The sequence below is a fragment of the Mytilus californianus genome, unplaced genomic scaffold, assembly GCF_021869535.1.
Source record: "Mytilus californianus isolate M0D057914Y unplaced genomic scaffold, xbMytCali1.0.p SCAF_2, whole genome shotgun sequence".
Taxonomy (NCBI): domain Eukaryota; kingdom Metazoa; phylum Mollusca; class Bivalvia; order Mytilida; family Mytilidae; genus Mytilus; species Mytilus californianus.
In genome coordinates this window covers 118,465,136-118,482,044 of record NW_026262668.1, presented here as the reverse complement: position 1 = coordinate 118,482,044, position 16,909 = coordinate 118,465,136, and the positions used below count along the sequence as shown (strand labels likewise).

General features: G+C 32.5%; 1 protein-coding gene across 1 annotated transcript; it reads right to left on the bottom strand.

Annotated features, from left to right (window-relative positions):
• Window positions 1-958: 958 nt before the first annotated feature.
• Window positions 959-14,372, bottom strand: LOC127727782 (uncharacterized). Its single transcript, XM_052234898.1, has 8 exons — window positions 14,306-14,372; window positions 11,378-11,542; window positions 10,409-10,455; window positions 6,967-7,078; window positions 6,343-6,510; window positions 3,415-3,449; window positions 2,637-2,691; window positions 959-1,037 (listed from the first exon to the last, which is right to left on the bottom strand). Exons 1-7 carry the CDS (start codon window positions 14,370-14,372, stop codon window positions 2,656-2,658), a joined length of 630 nt encoding a protein of 209 aa, XP_052090858.1. The 3' UTR covers window positions 959-1,037; window positions 2,637-2,655.
• Window positions 14,373-16,909: the final 2,537 nt, after the last annotated feature.

The following is a 16,909-nucleotide window of genomic DNA, read 5'->3' as shown; positions in this document are numbered from 1 at the left end:
AATAAAGAATACTAATGTACGGTCTGTTTCATGCAGACACAAAAACTACGCCAACAGAGTTGGAAGGAAAACGATTTAAATCAACACTACATACGTTTTACGGGCACCATCACGAATTGATCGACCGATACGATATGTATGTATCTCAACTCACTAGCGACATGGTTTCGCGGTCTTAGGTTTTTAAATTCTACGTTGTAATTTACCGATTGTCCTATTCCCGATTGAGACATTTTGACTGAGTGTTGATACGCATGATGGATGAAACATGCAAAGCAGAACTTTAAATTGCCAATTTTCAAAAAAACATGTCCATATGTTTTGTAATAATATTGTTGCTATGAACGTGTCCGTTTCAACAACAAAAATGTATATGGATCATTGGATTTTATTTTTATAGACTCGACATGAAGAGTGAAAACAAACTTCAACAGGACACCGTCTGTTCTTTTTTTCTGCCCTCACCAAAATTAGATTATAATTAATTAAGCAAAAACAAAACTGTGAAACTTCTAATATTTTCTGATCATTAAGTTCACAGCAATAACATATCATTTTTAAACAAAATTCTGTGAACAGAATTTTTAGAAATGTCGATTAAATTGGGAAAAAAATCTTTTATTTCACTTTTTACGAACACTCCTTACACTCACAAATCTATTAAACAGATTTTTTCGTTGATTCAATGATTGTTTTTCAGGAAATGTAAATGCTCCAATTACCATATTTTTCAATGTTCAGATGCAATTTTACGACTTGTAAACATATACAAAATAAATCCGAAATACTGCACATCGCTTTAAGATTTACGACGACTACAAAGGACGCTAGATAGCGGATAATTGTCCCAATGTGTCGACCCATCTACAAATTACCACAAAATTGGTCTATTTAGAAATTATTTCTTTGCAACATTGCTAAATTGCTTGATTGCCCCCAAGTTAAGGTTGCCTGTTAAAAGAACACTTTATGTTTATTTGTGTGCAATTTTATTTTGTTGTTGGTGAAACAATCAACTGGTTAGCAGCAACGTCAACCTGTAATAAGAAACATTGAATAAAACAATACTTTTCTAGGGGCAATTAGTTAAGATCGAATCTTAATGAATGTGTTCATCTTTTTATGTTACAAATTACAAAAATTGAAACAAAATAATAGAATATAAAAATTCATTGAAACCATTAATTATTGTTTGACTTTTTCGAGTCAATCATCGGAACATTATTGGCTCTGCATATGTCATATTTAACGCGGCTTGCAATATGTATATATATTTTTATTAATTAATCATTATTTATGTCTCAACCGTACGCATTTGTTTGTCAAACTTGATATAACAGAAAATTCTTCAAAATCTATTCACAATTCAGATCTTAATATGTGTAAATAAATATCAAGCAAATAGAGAGAAATTTATCTTAATGTTATTTTTTTGCAATTGTTTACATTATAAATTAAAAACTTTCTTGTACAGGAATTGCATTATTTTCAGAGAACTAATCATTAACAAGTAGGCAGCTAATACTAGTATCTATTGCAATGCCTGTCTGTGCATGTATCAAAAGGAGTTACTGCTTTTAGTGATACATTTCTATGTTTTCTTTCCCTGCAATTGTATAGCATATTACTATGATAGAAAATTTCAAAACGACTTTGACTTCTTTTAAACTGAGTTTTACTGTGCGTATTGCTGTGTGTTTGTTTATTCTACATTGGCTAGAGGTATAGGGGAGGGTTGAGATCTCACAAAACATGTTTAACCCGCCTGTCCCAAGTAAGGAGCCTCTGGCCTTTGTTAGTCTTGCAGTATGTTTTTTAATTTTAGTTCATTTATATGTTTTGGAGTTTAGTGTGACGTCCATTTTCATTGAACTAGTACACATTTCGTTTAGGGGCCAGCTGAAGCCCGCCTCCGGGTGCGGGATTTTCTCGCTGTGTTGAAGACCCATTGGTGGCCTTCGACTGTTTTCTGCTCTTTGGTCGGGTTGTTGTCGCTTTGACATATTCCCCATTTCCATTCTCAATTTTATTTGCCAAAATGTTTTATTTAATGTTATAAAATTATAATATTATATTCAAAAGTATTATAGAAATAATAGGTCACCGAACTTGTTTTCAAGCTACTAGTTGTAAAAATGTCGCATTTTATATAGATTCTACAGCCGCCAAAAATAATCATGTGAATAGAAGGTAAATTTAATTATATAATTTTGGAAATAGTATATGAGAAGATAGCTATTTTTAAAAGAACATCAAAAGAAAATGGGATCACCGTAATCTTTCCTTCTATAATATGGAAAAAAAATCCTGCAGATTCCTTAATAAATCATACAATTTCTGAGTTACCGTCCCTTAATTCGCTAAGTTAAAAAAGAATCAGGCAAAATTATTCTACCTTTTTAAAGATATTAGTCATTATAAGATAAAATCACATAAACTTGTTCATTTAAATGAACATTCCTGTTCCTTATTCAAAGTGTATTCCTGCATCGACACTTGCTAACTTGATTGCAAATCTAGACCTATTGTGTTCTGCTATTTTACAATCCAGATGGCGGAAGCCTCCCATACTGCCTTAATTCAAAACAATATATGCCGTTTTTGTAGTTGTAAACAAAAAAAGATCCATTTTATACCTGAATTGCTATCTTTATATTATTGTAGATTTATTGGTGGGAGAAGTAGGTACATCTGAAATACATAAAACATCCAAGACTTACATATACGTATACAATTCGCGACTTTCAAAATCCAAGTGTTGAATGCATATCAACATAAGTTGGAGATTCAAACATATACATCTTTCATGGACAGTCCGGATAAAAAAAAATCAGTAGCAATAAGAAACAAAAGTACATTTCATAATCAAAGACGAATTATAAAGTGGTTAACTCATTGTTGATTTTTTTTTTGGAAAACTCTCTTTGTTTTCTACGCCGATTGAGACCAACCAAGTTCAGTATATATATTAAGATACAAGTAGCCTATGTTAAAAGGAACTTTTATTGTTGTTTCCATTTTAGTCGAATAAGAAAAATGGTTGCACCAACAATATATACAATTGCAGTCTTTTATGATTGAATCAAACTTCTAAACATTTAGGCCTCTAGATTTATTTTATTATTTGTGTCGTATTGTCGCTGTCTCATTGACATTATAATCAGATGTCGATTAGAAATAGAGAACAGAATTGGCGTGAGAAGATGGACGTCAATAAAAATAGGTTTACGAAGTAGTTAACAGAAAACTAAAGATGAGCGACAGCAACCTTACGAAATACCCGGAGTGGATTCATACAAGTGCTAGCGGTTGTACAACAGGTCTTGCTTTACTTAAACAGTGTATTGTGTCAATACTTTTAACTGTTGTAATAAAATTGAGATGATTATCTTTCAAATGAAAGGTATAACCTACCTTAACTGTTTCTATAATATCAAGGTGGCTGTCATCTACAAAGGAAATACTTTTCGAGTCATTTTGATTAAAATGTTTTAGATATTTGATATCTTGGTAAGTTTATGCTTTCTGTCGGGTAAAAATAAATGATAGATTAAGAACTAGCATTCAGTAACTGCGAGTACTCTTATTTCGGTACTTTGTGTCTATTGTTTTTATGTTAGTTGTTTTTGTGCCTCGTATCGATCTTTTGAGTTAAGCCAATTACAACTGATATTTACAGTGTTTTCTTAAATTGTGCTGTCCCAAGTTTTCACATAAGTGTAACCCCGCCACATTCTGTATGTGTCTGTCCCAAGTCAGGAGCCTGTAGTTCATTGGTTGTCGTTGGTTCAGGTCTGTCATATTTGTTTTTCGTAAACTGTTATGTTATGAATTAGACCGTTAGTTTTTTTTTCAATTGATTTGTTTCACATTTTTCATGTAGAGGCGTTTTATAGCCGACTATACGGTATGGGGTTTTCTCATTGTTGAAGGCCGTATGGTTACCTATAATTGCTTAAATGCACTTCATTTGAACCTTGGTGGTTAGTTGTCTCGTTGGCAATAGTACCACATCACATTATTTTTATACGACCCTATGAATTTTCTATTTAAATATGTTATGTCTGTATAGACTTGTACGACTTTGCCCCCAGCAGACCTATAGAAAAACAGTATATTAACGGGTGTTACATCCCAGCTCCTTTGTTCTACTAGGGGTGATCTGAGCCGGATCATCCTACCAGATCACCCTAGCCTGAGTTTCTTTGTTCTGCATGCTTTCCTTTGTTCTGTAACATTTTGGCGGGAATGTCAAATCCACAATAAAACTCAGAATTAGAAAAGACTAACTATCAAAATTTATGTAGAAAAAATCCAGTATCTTTGCTGGGATTCGAACTCAAGACCTTTAGCATATAGACCCACGATTCATACCCCTACACCAAGACGACTGGATACAAACTCTCTGTTAATTTAATATATCTAAACATTGTGTCCGGGGCTCATAAAGGGTATATACTAAATAGTAATATATAAAGTATATTATAATTATTGTATGGCGTTGTAAACTAAATTTTATGAAGCGTAATGTTTTTTTTTATCTAATCTAGAACAGCTGGGGTGTAAAATAGTTATCCCATTCGGACTTGGTGTGTCAGTGAGTTCATGAGCACTTTGAATTTCAATTAGATTTAAACTTTTTGTTTCACCGACATATTTCCTGTCTTTTATTAATAATATATCTAGTTGACATCAGTAACTATATTTTTTTCAAACAATCTAGTATATTACTATTCATATCAGTACACTAAGGGACTTGGCCATTTAACTTCAAAAGGGGGGTTACTGTATGTTTTTTCCTAAAAAAAATATTCTGATCCTCAATTTTATGAGAAAAAATATATTGTGGTCAAGCAAAAGACAAAATAATGTTCTGATTCCTGATTTTCCGAATACCGTACATAATAGTGCTAATTTCGAAAAAAAAAATATTTGGGTGATAGCGTTGAAAAACTAAATAATTTCCTTAGAAAAAAACATACCCCCCTTTTGAAGCTGCATGAATGGTCGGTCCGTAAATGTATATTTTTTTTCAATATATGGACATGAATAGTATTCTGGACAATGCTGAAATTAAAGAAATGTTGGTACCGACGTTTATATTTCAATAAAAAAGACAGGAAATATATATAAAAAAAATCAAATCTAATCAAAAGAAAAAATCCCTATCAACTCACCAATGCACGATTGATCCTATAAATAAAAAGTGTCCGTGTAATACATTTTCAAATAGGCAGCAAATCTTGAAGAAAATCATTCAACTCATTTCACCAATTTTGGACGGTAAGCTGCGATTGGATCATATTGTGACACGTGTCTAATCCTGATTAACACTATTAGAGACATATAAAAACCTAAAAGCATGACAAATTAAAAAAAAATCCAAAATATATGCCTATATATATCTAATAACAAGACAAAATCCATTTTGTCATAACATTTCATTCACTGATGAAATAGGAAATTCATTCTTTTTATACATTTATATTGTCATAAATGTTATTGAATTCATATATATTGAATTCATACATATTGAATTCCTCAATTTAGTAGCAAACGTACGATTTTTATTATTTTTTAAGGGGGAATGGGGGAATGAAATGGCACATCCTGCATTTTTTCAACAAAAAAGGATCAAGCCTGTTTATTTTAAATTAATTTTAAACCCTCCCCTATTTTTCGTTTTTTTCCCAAATAAAAATCAAATGTAAGCTTGCTTACCCCTGAAATGTTTTTCATACATTACTTACTTGCAAAGTTGCATTTTAAAAAGACTCAAATGTGTACGACATTCATCTTTTACTTGACATGGTTCTTTTTTATAAAATTATTAGATTCTTGAATCTCTTGAGAAAAAACTCTTGGTTGAAGGGAAGTGAAAAAAAAAGTTTGTTTAAACTGTAACTTACATTAACTGGTATATGGCCATTTAAGTTTATAATCTGTTTAATTTTGCTACCTATTCTAAATGCAAAAATGTACTACTTCTTTCTTGAAACTTCACAAGTCAGATACAAAATAAAGGTAACAAAAAAAAACAGCCGGAAACAAACTGCCGTATAGTTTTTCTGCACTTGTAGTCAGGTCAAGGTCCTCGGCTATCGCCTCGGACCTTCACCTGACTACTCGTGCAGAAAAACTATCCGGCAACGGTTGTTACCGGCCTGTTTCTTTGTTACCTTTGTATTGTATCTAATGCGTGTTTTTACATTGTAACATTTCATTTTAAGTTGTTGTGTAGGTTTTGTTAGACGGTGTGCTTGAATATTACAAATAAAATAATTATTTCCATTCTATTGGCTCTGTCGATATGAAATGGCGAATAACTCATTTTATACTCACGGTTAGTGTCGTAAACGTTAAACCAATGGCTCATGTCTTGACTGGTTAAAAATCCATCGTGGTTGTTATCTAGCTTATCGAATAAAATGTCAGAGTCTTTTACAGTATCGGCAAAACCATTTGCTGTCCAAGCCGTCTCGATCTCAGATTTGCTCACTTTACTATCATCTTAAATAAGTAAAATAAGTGTTGTATATGATTTGAGTTCAGTAATTTGTTAATACAACTGATTGAAATTAATATTTTGCCAGCGTTTCCTGATGCTTACACGTTCATTTCAAGAATTCAGTTTAAACCGGTGCTAGGGGCCGTTTTAAACTTGCAGTACGGTGAGATTTTTTTCCCGTGCTGAAGGCCTTATTCTTTTCTTTCCATAGTATGAATGAATTACTTGTACTATCTAGAAATTATATGAAAAATATATTGTTTTGTTTTCCTGGCATAATCCATTTCTTATTACTGCGTGAGTATATGTAGCAGCACTATAAACATAAAATAGGGTTAAGAGTAAAAAAATATACAATAAATCACTTTATACTTTGCTTAAACTATATATTGGAAACTTCATTGAAAAGAATGTTACGCACATATTTCCACTAATCGACATACATTTACATTACTTACGATTTGTATCGAATGATATGAAGAAGTTATTGTATTCTGTCTTATTGAGGACATTGTTTTTATCCACGTCAGATCTCACAAATAACACCGTAAATGGCGTTTCTCTTATTATCTGGAAAATATTTCATCATAAGGCAGTGAGCAGAAATGCAATTAGGTCATATAATAAATGTTCTTTGTACGAAACTAAAATCTGAACATTTTCTCTTGTTTCAGGTTAAAGTATAATAGTGAAATGTGTTGTCGATTTAAAAACAAATGTCTACTATTTCAGTGCGAATATCACATGACAATTCTGGATTAACCGTCATCTAGGTAACCTGGAGAACAAACATTCGAAAAACCAAAAAAAATCAATAACAACCTAAACAGACCAACAAGAATACTCTAAGGTCAACTTTGTTTCTTATTAAAAATACATAACTTTATTGATTTATTGTATTCACGGTAGGTATAGTGTCCGGCTGGGATCGTGGTTTTTCGAGTGATTTAATCGTTTTTTTTTTCTAGTGTGACCACTTTTTTTTCGAGTGAATATTATTAAAAATGTTAACAAACAGACTTCCTTTCTGGTAAAACGTGAAAAAAAGATACTAGAACCTTATATACAACATCATAGAAGGTAAATTAGTATTTTTGATAAAAAGATATTATCAACCCTACATTATTTTGTTTCAAAAACGTTTAATTTAGCCTTGCAATGCTTTATTCCAAAATATAGAGTAAAGCCATTTTTATACACATACCAATGCAAATGACAACAGAAATGTGCACATGGAATCTATGTATACTTAGCTATATAGACACTTTACAAAAATTCTTGTATTTGTATTGAAAAGGTCATTTTGGAGAGTAAATTCATTTTTATTTTTATATGTCCACGTTTTTTCGAGAGCAGTCCGTGTTTTTTCAAGTGTGTCCTTATTTTATCGAGTGAAAAAACAAAATTCCTTTGGCTTAAAATGTAATATGTCAGTGCATTTACGTATAAAGAACAATGAAAAGGTTCAAATAAAGTACTTTTCAAAGCACGAAACAATGCATTAAACCTGTTTGATAATGCTGTATTAACACGTACATTTCATAAAAAGTCATCGTTCATTTGCATTCTGAAATCTTCATGTTAGTGTACCGATATGGATTCCATACAGTAAATATTTCGTGACGTAAACAATCTTTAAGTGAGCTCAGACATGTTGGAATGAGACGTACGTACACATAGAGTGTAAATCGGGTAAATGTGTTTTTTTTTACAGAAAGTATATCCTTAATGTTTCATTTACTATTTGTCTTGATGGAAATATTAGCTATCTTGGTGTAATCAGGAGTGTACAGAATTTTACAAAAGTGTTGAAAATCTATACACCCTGAGGCGCAGCCGAAGGTCGTATGCATTTTCAACACAGGTGTAAAATTCCGTACACCCCTGATTGCACCAAGATAACATGTTTATTTCTTAGTTAGCGTTCGTTTACTTTTTTTATTCCCGGGAATAAAATTGAAAATAAATCTTATGACCAACTTCCGCTACACATTTTTCAACACCGAAGTTGCTGTGCATTGTCAGATATTATCTTTCTTTTTTTGATTTGTTGAAAATTTGAAAATTATTATTATTGGGAGAAAATAGTTGTTTTCTTCACTTGGTATTTTTTTTTTTTTTTTTTTTGGCTAAAAATTTTTTTTTTTTTTTGTTAAATTAAATTTAATCTAATTCTTTTTAATTATTATTATTATTATTTCAAAAATTTTAATTTTCATAATTTTAGCAAAATTTTTATGTAAATTTCTGTCTATATCCAATATACTCTCATTTATCATTATACTTAGAGTAAATAACTTCTAATTTTTACTGTATGATAATAGCATTAAATTTACGTGAATTCCATATTTTCCGAAATGTTGTTTAGCAGGCTGATATGAAAAATTTATCACATGCTTCCAGCTATAATCACATGCATTTTCGTAACGTTATCGCATGGGGTAAAAAGATCATAACATGTAACTTTTCATATCAGATGTATTATCAGCCCAAGGTTCAATATCAGCCGAAGTGAGACGTCCGTTTGGTCGTATGGGATGTTCAAATACGCAGTCACGTCCGGGCAGAATGGGGCGCCGCCCGGCGTGTAGAGAGTGCTACACTCATAGCACGTTAAGAACCCTTGCAACACCTCTTTGAATGTTCCGTAAGTGGCTTGTTGCAAGGCAAAATTTCTGTCCATATCCAATATACTCTCATTATCAGTGACAGTCTAAATTTCCCGACCTTTATCCCGAACGTCCTCTGTTACAGGACCTACTTATTGGATTTACTGTAAATTTGTTCTCGTCCGGAACATGCATGACAGATTTTGCCATTGGACGTTAAGCAACCAACAATGAATCATTTATATAGAATTCTCCGTTTATAAATTTAAAAATCATAACAAAGAGGCTAAGGTTTCAACTCCATCAGGCAAAGTTGACCTTAGATGGATTTGGCTAATTTTAGGTCCCTTTGGTCACATAGCATGAATTTATAAAGTGCTGTTTTCATTTTTTATTAGATATTCCATTCAATTCAAAAGTTATTGTAATTTATTTATTTTTATTAGGGGGTCCCCTTTTAGTAGAATATTTGGGTTTATATTGAATTTTTCTGATTGTTTACTCCTTTTTCTTAGTTTTCTTGCTCCTCAGTTTTTTCGTCACTATAATATAATATCTCAATCATAAAATATTATTGACAGTAAAAACAAAGGCAGCATGCAATGAAATCAAAATTTAAAGATTACGAGTCCCTGTACTCGGTTCTTACGACCGTTTTAAAACGGACCCATTGATTTCTTATACATCGTAATACTGCTAGGTTATGGTAAAATGTCTTCAAAACAAAAATTTATCATTAAATTGAAAACAGTTAAATTTGATCAACATGGTAATCTGTTTTTGTGACTTATACAGAATATATAATATTGTTCATCGCTAAATTACAATAAAAAACTAGAAAAAGTCAGTTTTTAAGCCAAAGAATGTCTTCTTTTTTATTCACATTTTCTTCAAAAAACCCGGACCATTTGTTAAAAAACCCGGACGTTTTTTAAAACTGTTGCTTTCGTAAAACACGGACAATGTAAATATCTGAATTTTAGGTTAAATACAACGAAATTGTGAGTCTTTTGTGCTCAAAACTTGTATAGTATTCAAAATAACATGGACGGTCATGAATAAAACTACTATAATTGCATAATAGCAGTTAATTGACCGGATCGCATGTTTTATCACTCGAAAAAACCCGATCTACATTCGAAAAAGGTGGACCGATTCACTCGAAAAAACATGATCTCCGCCAGACACTATATCTACCGTGATATTTACATTCACAACCAAGTAAATCCTTAAGTGCTGGTTGAAAGTATTTAAACTTCTACCAAATTACAAAGTATTAATGTTTACTTACACCCATCCATTTTTCACCAAATTCTTTGGCAGTCACATTACCATTCCCTATAAAAATCAAGATTCAGCTAGTGCAGCTTTTAATATATCCTTTAAATTAGCTTTTATACACATTATCATCTTCTTTTTTTTTCGCCATCAAATTAATTTTCACTCAATTATGTGACAGACAAAGGAAAAAAGTACTAAGTTTAATTTTGAGAAAAAGTATTCATAATTGTCTCATTAGCAACCTTTCCATATCTACTTGTTTCGTGTTTATAAATAGCTCTAAGGTTAAGCAGTTAAAATGTGTTTTATACGTGTAACCTTAAGCCTTAAACAGCCGGACGTGTTTATATGGTAAAATTGATAAATATTACGTTTTGGTACTTGCACACAATCGATATATGTTGAGTGTAGAGGATAATTCTCAACCATGTCTATCAAGGACTGGCGGTGATCTGAACTTTCACAAGACATTTGTCTGTCATATATTAGTATTCTCTTTTTCTCTTACATGTTTACTTTTGGTCTTCAAACTCATTTTATATATTGCGAAACTGCTACTTAGTATCATAATTGCCTCAGTTTGAGATCATGTCATTTATATTTAAATATGAGCAACAACGGTTCCAGAAATCTATATTACTGCAAGATGGCTCATGCAAAGGTGATGATATGGGTAAATTAATACATTTGTGGTAAAACTAGTATCTTATTTTAATACCATCACCTATATTTTTGTACATTGACATTGTATGTTAAAAGTAGCAGTTTTATTACAAACATATCACCATGTTAGCCTCTGATTCACACTGTCATTTCTGTACTCTAAGTGTCCAGATTGTGTTATCATCTACTTTTATCGTTAAAATAAACAGACATTCTATAAGATTGGAGAATTTTACTAATTTTGCAATTTTAGGGTTAGATAATGACTGGCCTCGTACTTCGTACTTGATAAAGTGATTTTATACTTAAAGTTTACCATCAAGATCAAAAACATGATGCAGTGGTGCTAAATCTTTAGAGTTTATAATGCCATCGTCATTGAGATCTGCCAGGTAAAAATATGCTTCTGAATGCTCTTTGGTCTGGTGTGTAAGTAACTGCCAGAAATTCACAAACTCCTGCTTTGTCACTGTGCCATCATCTGCAAAAGAATAAGTAGATACCAAGGGGAATCAAAAATAGTAAAAACAGACAACATCATGACGAAAAACAATATCTCCTAAATATAAAAATGGGTCAAAGGTTTAACAATGGTACTATTTAAGACTGACTATTCGCAGCCGGAACATATCAAGGGAACATTCACAACTCGAAGATAAACTGACAACACTTTAGCAAACCACGGAAAGACGACGAAAAGACAAACAAGTCTGCAAACCCGTACATAGGGAACTAAAGACTGAGCAAGACAAACCCCTACATAGAGAATTAAAGACTGAGCAAGACAAACCCCTACATAGAGAACTAAAGACTGAGCAAGACATACATAGAGAACTAAAGACTGAGCAAGACAAACCCCTACATAGAGAACTAAAGACTGAGCAAGACATACATAGAGAACTAAAGACTGAGCAAGACAAACCCCTACATAGAAAACTAAAGACTGAGCAAGACAAACCCCTACATAGAGAACTAAAGACTGAGCAAGACAAACCCCTACATAGAGAACTAAAGACTGAGCAAGACATACATAGAGAACTAAGGACTGAGCAATTAAGACAAACCCCTACATAGAGAACTAAAGACTGAGCAAGACAAACCCCTACATAGAGAACTAAAGACTGAGCAAGACAAACCTCACCAACACCTCAGGTGCTCCGAAAGAGTAAGTCGACTCTGCTCCACTAGTTTAAAGAATAAGCTAGTAGAACTTCCCGTGGAGGTCAACGGAAGTTTGATATAAAACAACAATTATTTATTAAATAAATGTGGCGGGTCCAGACTCTCCATAAAGGGAACAGATGAGACACCAAAAATTGTTTTGTTTAAGATAATTAATATATCATCTCTATATCTACTGTTTTTTTTTTACTTTTTGTCAAAATGCTTTGTTTGTTTACACCCTAAACAAACTACACTGAAATATCAGATGTTTCTGGCCATTTTATCAAATTAAAATGCTCATTTAAAAAAATCGTTTTCTAATCCTTATTGCCACACATTTACAGAGATGGACGATACTGCTAGAATGGGCATGCCGTAACTGCCGATGTGTCTGTCAATATTATCTGTTGCAAAAGAGAGGCGAAAGATACCAAAGGAACATACAAACTCATAAGTCAAAAATAAACTGAAAACGCAATGGCTAAAAATACAAAGACAAATAGACAGACACTAGTACATAAAACACAACATAGAAAACTTAAGACTGAGCAACACGAACCCCTACAAAAACTGGGGGTGATCTCAGGTTCTCCGGAAGGGTAAGCAGATCCTCGGTGACAAGTCTAATTCGGTAGGTCACATTCGGGGAAAAGGGGACGAGATTGTAGTTACGACAATTGGAACATATATCCGTTGTCATCTGTGAAACGGATATTCTATAATGGTCAACCAACTCGTGATGGCGTCCGTAGAATTTACGAAGGGACGATTTCAACTTCACCACTTGGAACTCTTGGTTTAATAGCTTCCTTGTGAGCAGCAACCCATCTATCAAGGAAATCATGATAGGAAATACAAGCCCTTGAATTTCGTATCAACTGGGAGATATATACTCCATATGCAGGCGTTGATGGAATGTTGCTACATAGAAATGGAAAGTTCACAATTGTGAAGCTGAAATCATCTATTTTGTCGTAAAGTTTTGTGTTCAACCGTCCCTCATTGTCAATTTCCAGATGTAAGTCAAGATATGAGACAGACTTAACTGTATCTGTTGTATCCTTTATCTCAAGTTCGATGGGATAGATGCGTTCAATATAGTCTCCAAATTTTAAATTAGTTAGTGAGAAAACATCATCTACATAGCGGAAAGTGAAGTTAAAGGATATTTTTCTTTCTTCCTAAGAAGTTCCTGTATGATGTCAGCATCATATGAATAAAGGAACAAGTCGGCAAGAAGAGAGTTTGTTCCCATGGGAATGCCGATTAATGGTGAAAAACACGTCCTCCAAATAACACAGTTGACAAATTTGGATACACTCGTTACATTTATTTGTCACTTACTTACACTTCATTCTTTCTGCAGTAATTGAAAGTGAAATAACATTACTTTACATGTACTCATGTTAATCATACGAATATACTTTTAACAATATTGTTATTTTAGCTGAAATTGAAATATTGTTTGCCTTTATGTAGATATGATGTTCTTAAAAGACGATGATATTATAGGTTGGTAGCTTGATCCTTGAACGATACCCTGTATTAGATACGCCATATGACGGTTATCTCTAATTTGATTAAGAGATACTCAGATGAAGAATATTATTAGTCAGATTATAATAAATATACATAACACGGAATACGTGCACAAGGATCTGGACGAGTGAAATTAGCAGACATTTTATAACGGTATTATATGATATGAGATATGAATTAAGTACTGGTGCGTATGGTCATTAGAATTTAGACAAGTACCAGAGTTTGGTGTACGATCTGACCAAAAACAGTGTGTGTCAGCTCAGGCACTGAGTAACAATTTTTACGGGGCAAACCTCGTTTTGCATGTAAATTATTCCAAAACTCTTACGATTGACATCGAATCCTTGGTAAACACCATTTAATTCTGGTATGGTTATTATACTTACGATTAACATCGAATCCTTGGTAAACACCATTTAATTCTGGTATGGTTATTATACTTACGATTAACATCGAATCCTTGGTAAACACCATTTAATTCTGGTATGGTTATTATATTTACGACTGACATCGAATCCGGTATGGTTATTGTACTTACGATTGACATCGAATCCTTGGTAAACACCATTTAATTCTGGTATGGTTATTATACTTACGATTGACATCGAATCCTTGGTAAACACCATTTAATTCTGGTATGGTTATTATACTTACGATTGACATCGAATCCTTGGTAAACACCATTTAATTCTGGTATGGTTATTATACTTACGATTGACATCGAATCCTTGGTAAACACCATTTAATTCTGGTATGGTTATTATACTTACGATTGACATATAATCCTTGGTAAACACCATTTAATTCTGGTATGGTTATTATACTTACGATTGACATCGAAACCTTGGTAAACACCATTTAATTCTGGTATGGTTATTATACTTACGATTGACATCGAATCCTTGGTAAACACCATTTAATTCTGGTATGGTTATTATACCGTTGGCATCTCGATCTGCTTTCAAGTACAATACATTGATTACGCCGTATAAATCTAAGACGCTGCAAACAGATTAATATGTTGAAAAGTAATGAATGAATAAGTATATTTTATATTTTGAAAAGATACCGTTCTCTTTTTATTCACATGTTTCAAACAAAAGTTTTACAGAAAGTACTTTAAACTGTTTTTGCATATGCCTTTATCTTACCTCCTATAGATTTCTGCGGATATGATTGGTTAAAGGACTACACGTGGTGACTACATATATTTGATATAGGTGTGTCCTAAAATATATGGGGTTGGTAAGGAGTTACTTCCCTTTCAAAACAAAAAAAGAAATCTGAAAGGTTTCAACAGACGAAGAAATTGAAAATGAACGATTGAAATAAATTCATAAAACAAATTTAAAGCTAACAAGTTGTTATTGTTGGCATTTGTTTTTTGTATAGACAAATGGAAGTAGGTTCTTAATACTTAGTATTGAAGACTTAATCACTTAAATAGGCCGCTAGTTTAAATACCACATGTGAAGAAAGTCGGTACGATAAATTTGTTACACGGTGAGAGCGAAGCTCGATTCCCAATATGGAATTTAATGACCCCATATATATCGTATTAGGTCACTTACACACCATGTAACTAATAATATTGTCTACAATTTTTATCGAACAAAAACATACATACTATGATTATAAGAATAACGTAGAAATAACCCCCGCCAATTGTATTTAACGCCTTGCTAATGAAAATAGCTATAAGAAGTTTCCTGTACATTTTATTTACTAAATAAAGTACTCAACTTCAAGTTTTTCAGTGCTACTGATGATTTGTATAGTTCTGTTGATTCATTCGTTTACCTTATACTCGAGTGAACTATTTTTTCGAAGTCGTACTTTCAAAGAAAACGAAAGTTTTTGTTTCTGTCATCCTGTTCGGTCGTTTATCTTATTTATATACAATGATACAGATGATTCTTGATTGGCGGTCTTTAAAACGGCAAGGCATGTTAGGGGTAATTCACCCTCTCCTCTGTTCTGATAGACCTCAATATACATAATGACCACTAAAATTTCGTTAAATAATTCATAAAAGGCATGTATATTTTATTATATTTTTTATTTTTTAAAGTTGTAAATGCATAACCAGACCTTAAAGGTCGAATACAGCTGTAAAATATTAAATTATTATGATCCCTCAACTTTAACCAAACAATTAATATGTTTTATTTACTTCTACGTTTTTTATTTCGTCTCTGGTGGAGAGTTGTCTCATTGGTAATCATACCACATCTTTTTATTTTTTTATATTGAATGGCTATGTATTAATTTAAAGCACGTTTACATAGACTTTCCTCTAAATGTATCAAAATCTTCTATTGAATTATTGTCTTCCCGTACTCTAATTCACCGACGACTTTACCGTAGGCAGTGACCTTACCACTCTCATTAGAAATTCGACAATTGCACAGCGCAAACGTTATGGATTAGTAATAAATGTAAAATACGCCTACAGGGGACTAAGTTAAGTATATATGAATGCATTGGTGCATCGTTTGCTTATCATTATAATAACCAGAAACTCGTTACTTACCTAGAGGCGCACGAAATTGCAAAAAAACTCACCAACAACAGATATTTCTGGAAAAAAAGTCGTTTTTTATCATCAGTTCTTTAGATAAAAAAGAGACAGAAGAGAATGACATCCAAAGGATACATCGAATCATAAAATTGAAAAGACGACTTTTTTTTAAATAGATTTGAACAGGTTTTGCCTATTTCTATTCAGAATTTTTTTGTTAAGAAATATAATTATGTTCCCATAAGAAGAATAATTTTACGAATCAACTGAGCCAAAGCTATGGACAAGCAAAACAGTTTTTTATATTCACATAGCATACACTGCTTTTTATGACATGAATTTTACGTGTCTAATAACCATCGCTGAGACGCTGGTGTTACTGTTGGACGATTGGTCCCTGAATGTACATCTGCCCAGAATACTGTGCTATGGTTTTGGCATGATTCAAATAATACATTTTGATACTATTTTTCGTATAAACTTTGTCATGTCCTTCCGGTTAAACTTTGTAAAAATTTGGTTTTCAAGGAGCCTGATGAAAGTTGTTTATGCACTAAAAAGGTATCATCCTTTTGTAGTAGAACTCAAATAACACAATTAACAGTTAATCAAATCATCACT